The 8,942-nt window shown below is 39.7% G+C and overlaps 1 protein-coding gene across 1 annotated transcript in view; it reads right to left on the minus strand.

Moving 5' to 3' along the window:
* Positions 1-4,148, minus strand: part of NALCN (sodium leak channel, non-selective) — a 36,091-nt gene extending 31,943 nt beyond the window's left edge. Inside the window, exons 1-5 of the mRNA XM_009701250.1 lie at positions 4,111-4,148; positions 3,828-3,929; positions 3,321-3,390; positions 1,958-2,049; positions 1,672-1,794 (exon numbers count right to left, since the gene is read on the minus strand). Of these exons, the coding sequence (XP_009699552.1) occupies positions 1,672-1,794; positions 1,958-2,049; positions 3,321-3,390; positions 3,828-3,929; positions 4,111-4,148 (425 nt within the window). The remainder of the gene's footprint in view (positions 1-1,671; positions 1,795-1,957; positions 2,050-3,320; positions 3,391-3,827; positions 3,930-4,110) is intronic.
* Between the last annotated feature and the right edge of the window lie 4,794 nt (positions 4,149-8,942).

Genomic DNA, 8,942 nt, shown 5'->3' on the forward strand with positions numbered 1-8,942 from the left:
TACAAGAACCCTATCCAAGAAGCCTCCCCTGCCACAGTGGTTAGGGATACTTTTTACTTATCTTTCAAATCCTTGTAGCAAATCAGGCCGAGACAGGATCCGCACTGAGGTATCCTATATTCCATGTGAGGGCTCTGGTCATTGGGATGTGAAATTGCCATCACTTCCTCACTGAACTCAGTGCGAAAAATGGACTGACCTGACTTGAGGCATTACCACCAGAAGAGATTTCATGGTTATGAATTACAGGAATGCAAGATGCACACAAGGAAAACAAGAGGTGTCTTCCACAGGCCACCTTCACCCACTTACCCCAGTCAGTGTACAGAATGCACTGGTATCGGTGCCTTCCCGCTGAAGCTACTGACTTCTGTGTCTTCTTGAGCTCACACCTCTTTCCCACATTGTATCTAGGGGCATTCCTCAGCCTTTTTTACTAGAAGAAAATACGTATCCTACCAGTTTGAAAAACATATCTAGAATATTTTACTCGGCAAGCTGGGCGGGACAATGAATAATGTAGGCAGGATTTAAATAAATGAAAAAATTACTGTTTACAAAATCAGTTTGCTCTTAAAATTGCAAACATTTTAATTAAACTGTTGATAATATAAATATCCTGTAACCCTCAGGCACTCCACAATGTTAAGCGGCACTGACATGTATTTGACAAGTGGATTGGAATGCATGTTTATGTGTTTTGGTTTGCTGTTTTAATTTGCAATTGCTTCATGGACCAGCAAACCACAATCAAGTTAGTAGTTATATAGAAAAGCAGGCACCTAACTCAAGGATGTGCTTCTACATAGGTGGCAGAACACTTAAATATGGGGATTGTAAAACTGAGTATCTAACCTCCTTGTCATTCCACCTAGAAGTAATTTGTTGAAAAGGCACAGAGAAAATCAATAGCAAAGCAGGTGTTGAAACCAGGTCTTCCAAGTGCCAAGCTCATAGCCTTGAGCTATCTCCTATCTTACGCTCTCTGTTTGCAGGGTGACATGCATTAACCCTCCAAAATTAGGGTGCCAGTCATAGACAGAGGTTTAAAACAAGAGCTGTAAGATGATTTTTTATCAAGCTGCTTGTACATAGATCTCTATCTGCCACACTCGCGTACACCTACAGTTCAATGACTGAGTCTTCCTGGTTTTGACCTGGTCTCAGCTTTTCTCCTTTTATGTCCCACAGCTGAACACCCCCCGATCCCATTCTGGGCTCTCTAGTTATGGGCTAAGGAGTCTTCTCTTTGAGTGAGCAGGGGAGGGATTAATTTCTCTTCACCCTTTTCTATTTTTTGAGTAACTGTTGGTGTACAAAGACTTCCCACCTTACGATGTGGAATAGGAAAGGAATAGCAAGCTGATTCCTCAAGGTCTAAAAACGGGGGTATAAAACATCAGCCTTTCCTCTCAGTTCACATCGACACTTTCCCCACAGTCTGGTCCCGTCTCAGCATCGCAAACTGCTCAAATACATCTGCCCTTACAAAGCATTTTATTGCTTCCTTTCTTCCAACAGCAAGACTATACCATAGGCAACTGACGGCCAGCTCATGTGGTGACCACATTACACGCAGTTTTCCTTCAAAACTAAAAGTTACACCTACCTCTCTGAAGACACAAAAGTAAACACCTGTTGGAACCAATTGTCGATATGGAATAAACTTACGCATTAAAGCGAGCTCGTACCACCACTCGGCAGAAATTCCTGAATCTGTGCTCACGACCAACTATGAAAAGTGGTTTATCAAAATACGGATGATTCTCTCGCAGCTCCTCTTCCTGGACTTTCCTTTTGAAAGACAGAACGAAAATTATTAAGTGATGTGCATTACACCTGGCAAAAATATCCCTTACACTTTGGGTTTTTTTCATCATGAATTTCAATACTTTTTACTTCATACAGAGAATATTTAATACAGAGATGTGCACTCAGACTTTTCATTTTTAAATACCTTTTCATTTCAGCTTGTTCTTTTTTTTCTTGGATCATCTTTATCTCGCTGTCTTCTCTCTGTGCGTTTCTGTATCTCACTGTGTTGGAGTGCTAGAAGCAAAACGACTCCTTTTAAATGAGGGCTGTGGGTTGTTGTTTTTTAATGTTTCTGATGAAAGCAAGATGCGGTATTTTACATAGAAAGATTCAAATGAAAAACCTTTATTTCCAAATGTATTGTACACCAACTCAGTCAAGCATATTGTACAGTATTTTCTATCTACAGCACAAGGCTGCTTATTTTCATCAAGGTTAATTTCAGTTCTAATTTCATGCGTGAAGTCCCATCCAATGCAACTTTTAACTTTCAAAGCAAAGGTCCTGTAAGCTCAGCCGATCTCTCTGAACTGGGATGAATACCGTCAAAATTACGAAGGGCAAAGACTGGGAAAGAAAAGGCTTCAGACATCCTTTCAGCTTCTCAAGCCTGCTGCACGTGCTGCCGGGCAGCGAGTTGCGCAGAACATAGAGGTAGTGAGTGCCGAGCGTGGGGTGGGGGGAGAAGGAGGGAGGACGTTGTCTGAGCTCCTCCAGTGAAGGGTACAATCGGTATTGCTACTCAGAGTTAAGGGAGCATTTGGAGTACTCCTGGAGGGGTAGTGCTCGGTGTTATTCTTACTATTGGACACCAGAAAAGCCACATCTGCTTTAAAAGAGTAGTTACTTACAGTTTCTTTCTACCACCATGCAGGGTAACTCATTAATTACTTCTTACACAGTTGCTTTTAAGTATGAAGTATATCTAGAAAATGACCATTGTAGTTTGGAAACGGAGAGACTAATATTGCCCCTTGAATTTTCATAGTCACAGAGATGCACAAAATATAGTTATGAATTTGCAGAAGTGAAAATGCACTTAACTGCATGAAACGATACCACAGTGAAATCCATGATTACTATTCTCCCTTTTAGTCTTTGCCCTTCTGTCTGATAGTTCCGGTCTTTGAAAAATACCGTTAAACTTCCACCGGAAATTCTGAAGTGCTGTTTTGCCAGCTCGAGTGACTTGAGTAATTCTAGAGGAAGGTTTTTTAAGGTGCCCTGGGTAGCAATTGTTGTTTTCCTAATGTACTGTCTATAGCTTCAGTGAATCTATCTCAGCCAGCGTTTCAAATCCAGTAAGTTTATCAGTGAAATAACCACCTCAGTTATTCTGAGGAAAATTCTAATGCAGTTACAGTATTTGTTTTATGATTTCAAGATTTCAAAGGACAAATTGTAAACAAGATCATAAATAGACATTAGTCTTACAGAAGCATTTACTATATAGTACATATTCCTTATATTCTCAAATTGAAACCATCAGTTCTATGAGGACTTACATCTTGAGTCAACGTTTCAAGAGATTTTCCTCTGCTGATTCGCTGGCTGTTGGAACCATGTCTCAGTGACCTGAAACAATCATGATCAATTTAACGATACATCTCAGGATGAAATTTTGACCTTTATAGGATGGCCATTATAAAGCACTGCTCTCCAGCCACCCAGTATCTCAAATTCTTATCATTTTTCTCTCACTAACATCAAGAGCTTATATATCTTCAATTGTTTTCAATCCGGTCTACCATAAGCCAATTTCTTTCCTTCTGATCTTTAAATTGATAGCTTTGTAGTTGGCGAAGGAAATGACATTTGAAATAAAAAGGCATTTTTTCCATTTATACAGTACAATGAATTTCATTATGGTTACAATGAAGAATGTAGAATTCAGTTCTTTGTACAAGTAAGTAATTTCAGTTTTTCACACGTTAGATATTGCTCAAATTTAATTCTTTTTGCCACCTTTATTTCAAGAATATTTTTAAACCATCCTTTCTGTCCATGTTTACCTGCGTTCTTGTCGTATATGATGCTGGACACTAAGTATTGACCTTTCCTTTGCAGGTTGCCCCTCGAAGGATCCACTTAGCATGCGTTGTCTAGTGCAGGCCCTACAAAGAAATATAATGATGATGACACAGAGTTTTCATTATAAATGATAATTTCTGAGGTAGTGTGTTCAGACAAGTCCATTTGGCTTTCTGGGAAGCAAGTGCACAGCTTAACAGACAATAACATTAAAACAGCAATGGACTTTTCATGAAAACATACTTCCAATGCAACGGTCCCTACTCTTCAGTATAACCAGTCATCCGATGAACCTTCTCCATGCCTTAGCAAGGGCTATCTTTGAGGTTTTTTTCAGTTTGCTGTAGAATTTGTGGTCCCTCAAGACTTCACTAAGAGTAAAAAGGGTCAAGCAACGCATAATCATCAGTAAAACCAGCTTCTCGGCAATAAAGAAGGGAATAGTACAAGTGCAGCTGTCGTTTTAGGGCAGCTCCCTTTCAGTGTTGTAGGTGGTAAAATACTTATGTACACACTCAAGACTTACAGCATATCTTTGGGTGTTCATCTACGTAACTGGGACCATATATGGTTTGAAATGAAAAGCTACACATTGCTGATAACCTGTAATATGAAATGTTTGCTCTCTGGGAATGCACTGAACTTGCAGCATTTTGTCATCTGGGTTTTTTCACTTGTTTGCTCATCTGTTTCATTTTGCTTTTGCTGAATTTTGGTAAACACATTTTACACATCTTGGCAGAAATGAGTATTTGTAGGTTGGTAAGTGTGCTACAGCCAAACAGAGCACGCATACCTTTATTTTGATGGCTACATGTATTTGCTTAAGAAAAAGAGAGGTTTCCACTAAAAGAGCTCACAGAAATTCTCTGATGGCTGAGAAATGGAATTGCAACATTGGAAAACTATTTTTGCTTTCCAGGAATGCTGCAATTTTAAGTTTACACAGTGCACGCCTTATTGCTCATTTTGTGTTATGCAATCATTCATAGAAAGACAAGATCCAGTTGGTAATATTTCAAACTTTTTAATGAACTGAATCTCCATTTTTTTTGAAAACATGAAAAAAACTACATGCTATTGGGGTAAACACTCTATTCGCCAGTCTACTGTAAGGGTTAGATAAATGCCATCCTTGACAGCATGGGATGATCATGCTTGATGGCAAAAGGTGTTCCGGGCATGTTCTTTCCCCACCATGACTTCGTTTTTCACTCTTCTCCGTTATTTCTCCTTCTTTTGGATTCAAACACATAAATGACACAAGTAGGGATCCAAAGGGAGATCTGAAACAAAAATGAGAAGCTTAGAATGCTTGTCAGTGTCATCACTGCCAATCATACTAGCATGCTAGAAAAATACATTGTGCTGCAGTTATTCTAGAAGGCATTAGGTTACACTACACTGAACTGAAGCATCGTGCCATTTAAGAAAGTTATTGTATGTCTTACAAAACACAGCTCATCTTAGCCAAATCATGAACATTTTAATACCAATGGATTTTAAGCATTATATTATGGAGGATGATACTACATAACACTGTCAGAAGACAACAGAGATATCACTTGAATACCTCTGGAAATTTCTTGTAAAAAAAAAAAAAGGTAAAAATTATTTCCTAAAAATAGATCTTAGACCTAACTCCATTAAAACGACAATCCAGTTTTTCCCAGCAGAGACAATGGAAAGTTCTGGGGTCTGACTCCTGTACAGATGCTTGCTGTGACAAAGGGGGTAACTCATCTTTTTTTTCCCCTGTAAATATGTACTATTGTGCTCTGCTTTTAACAGCTAGAAATTCTTTTCTTGACATCAAAAAGTGACTTGCACATAAACTTTTCATGTCCTTGAATACCAAGTTACATAAACTCTTAGTGTCCATAATAAAAAGAGAACATTAAATGCTCAAACAATAAATCCTTTACCCGACTAATGAACAAGATGGCTTATTTGATTATTAATGGTATAATAAAATACAGTTAGCCATATACTATACAGAATGGGCATGCACAAAGGGTGACACCTGTAGAAAGACTGTCAGGATTGCCTGTGATCTCTGCCTAACTTAGATTCCTAAATCCGTATTTAGGATTTATATCCATTGCCTCGTTTTCAATAACTCTGGAAGCCCTCCAGCTCAGACTGATGTCAACAGAGAAATAATGAAATGCCAGTTGTATAGCACAGAGATCAGAAATTTTTATCAAGTAACCGCAAAGAAACTTTTTGAAATTTCAGAGAAAAAGATGCTGTGCTGAAAAGGCTGTGGCTACTTTTGACAGCCTCTCTCCTGGCACTCTCCACTTAATGGGAATTAGTGCCTTAATCTGCCTGGTATTAACTCTTGGTAAAAGCCACGCTTTGTTATCCTTTCGACTCAGGATCTGGATATTTTTCAGCTGTTTAGATACCTAGAGCTGCAGATCTTTTGCAAAAGAAGGCAGGTGCCATGAAGTTTTCAGAATTGCATAGTTGTCAATGTCAAAGTCTCCAATAGGATTTATTCTCTTATTGTAGACGCCTAGACTTAGGTGTTTACTCTCAGTGCCTCCATGTGAGCCATCTGTCTAGGCTTCCCTCATAACCAGTGGAGATGTAGGACTCAATGAAATCGGTTGTACAGAGGTGGCCAGTGCCACCTGCCATGCCTTGGAGTATTTCGCCTTGCTTCTAGCTGCTGCTCTGGTTGGGTATGGGGCCCCCACAAATTTCTGTATTACCTGTTATCCTCAAGAGGACGTTTCAGACACCCTCTGGCATCTCATACATTACTAGATGCCCATATGTGGACAACTTCATTGAACTCTTGGTCAATTAATTTAATTAACGATGCTTGGAAGCTATTCAAGTAATCACAAACTGGGTATTTAAAGACAAAGCAGTCAGCTAAAGATCTCACTGACAAGAAATACATCCAAGCTTCTGGACTTTGTACTCACCTTGCAGAACTATGAATACAGTCCAGCAGCTGCAAACTACATGCTCCAAATTTGCCTTGAAAAGCAGAAATGTAATAAAATATCCTGAAAAAGAAAATGAGATTTGGTAGGTTATTAGAAAGAAGCCAGGCTACAGGTGAAGACCATACAGAACAATATGATATTGGGATACCACATAGTTTGCATTACCTGTGAACAATTATGAGGTCCAAACTTTTGAAGTCCTTGAAACTATTTCATGCTTTGAAACCTCTGGAAAATAAGCAGTGAACAGAGTGTTTAAGTAACGTTCTTTAAGCTCATAAGTAAAATGTCAAATGCTTTGATCAATATTTCAAAATACTATACCTTCAACGAATATTCTGAGGTCTCTTGCAGAGGGTGTGTGTATGGCTCACACTTGAACTTTCCAGGGAGGCATCCTTTCTGCAACAAGTGTTTACTGATCTTCTTGCATTCCAGTATAACACCGATTTGTTGTTTTTCTGTACTATTTTACTAAGCGAACACTTCTGTAGTAACTGCAGCAACTGCATATATTACTATGTACTTTTGTTCTTGTTCACACTGAAGTCTTAGCAATTAGCTAACAACTAACAATTCTGTATCACCTGCCATCCTCAAGAGGATGATTTAGACATCCACTGGCATCCCATACATTACTAGATGTCTACATGTGGACAACTTCATTGAATGCTTGGTCAATTAATTTAATTAATGATGTTTGGAAGCTATTCAAGTAATCACAAAAATGTGATTTTTTTCTTATTTTTAAACTAAAAAGTCTTAGCAACATTCCATGATCAGCCTCATTCAGCATTGCTTTCACTATGATTCTCTATCCTTACTACATCTTTCTATGCTCTCATTATACTTCCATCTAACTTGGAATATATGGTTAAATGTGACAACCTAAGATTCATGGTGAATCCACTTGATATAGGTGTTCTAGCGTTTCTCTCTTTCATTTTATAAATTTAATTCAATAAGGTCCTGTTTGAATAGCAAGCAAAATGCACATTTTCACCACAGCTACACTACTGTTCTTTGGGAAAAACATGCTATCTTTTAATGAAATGTGAATTTGGCAGGTGAAATAAAATGAATTATTAATGCAACTTGGACAATTAATGGTTTTTCTTTTCCATGTTTTTTCTTGTTTCCTTCCATATGTCTCTAAAGGAAAGAACAAATAGCCACTTATTTTCTTTAGTATCATCTGCTCTGTTTGTTGAACTATGGTAGCACACTTTCTTTCCTTTAGCCATTTTGTATTCTCATTGTCATTTTTGCCTCCTGTTTCAGCTCCTCCTCTACCAGATGTTTGTAGAATAATTATTTTCCTTGGATTACAGAGGAATTAGAATCATAGAATCGTTATGGTTGGAAGAGACCTCAAAGATCATCAAGTCCAACCGTATACCCAATGCCACCATGCCCGCTAAACCCACTCTCGAAGCACCACATCTAAATGTTTTTTGAACACCTCCAGGGATGGTGAGTCCATGACCTCTCCAGGGAGCCAGTTCCAACACCTAACAACTCTTACAGTGAAGAAGTTCTGCCTAATATCCAACCTGAACCTCCCCTGGTGTAACTTGAGACCGTTTTCTCTTGTCCTATAGCTAGTTACCGGGGAGAATAGAATCAATGGAGAAGGAGGAACCTCAAGTGGCCATCCAGTCTATCACCTCTCTCAAAGGACTTGTGCTCCAGACCCCTCACCAGCTTCATTGCCCTTCTCTGGACTCGCTCCAGCACCTCAAGGTCTTTCTTGTCGTGAGGGGCTCAAAACTGAACACAGCACTCGAGGTGTGGCCTCACCAGTGCCGAGTACAGGGGGATGATCACTGCCCTGGTCCTGCTGGCCACACTATTGCTGATACAAGCCAGGATGCTGTTGGTCTTCTTGGCCACACTGCTGGCTCATGTTCAGCCAGCTGTCGACCAACATGCCCAGGTCCTTCTCCGCCGGGCAGCTTTCCAGCCACTCTTCCCCACACCTGTAGTGTTGCATGGAGTTGTTGTGACCCAAGTGCAGGACCTGGCCCTGGGCCTTGTTGAATCTCATACAGTTGGCCTCGGCCCATCGACCCAGCCTGTCCAGACCCCGCTGTAGAGCCTTCCCACCCTCCAGCAGATCAACACTCCCACCCA

This window comes from Cariama cristata, unplaced genomic scaffold, assembly GCF_000690535.1.
Source record: "Cariama cristata isolate BGI_N322 unplaced genomic scaffold, ASM69053v1 scaffold7100, whole genome shotgun sequence".
Classification (NCBI taxonomy): domain Eukaryota; kingdom Metazoa; phylum Chordata; class Aves; order Cariamiformes; family Cariamidae; genus Cariama; species Cariama cristata.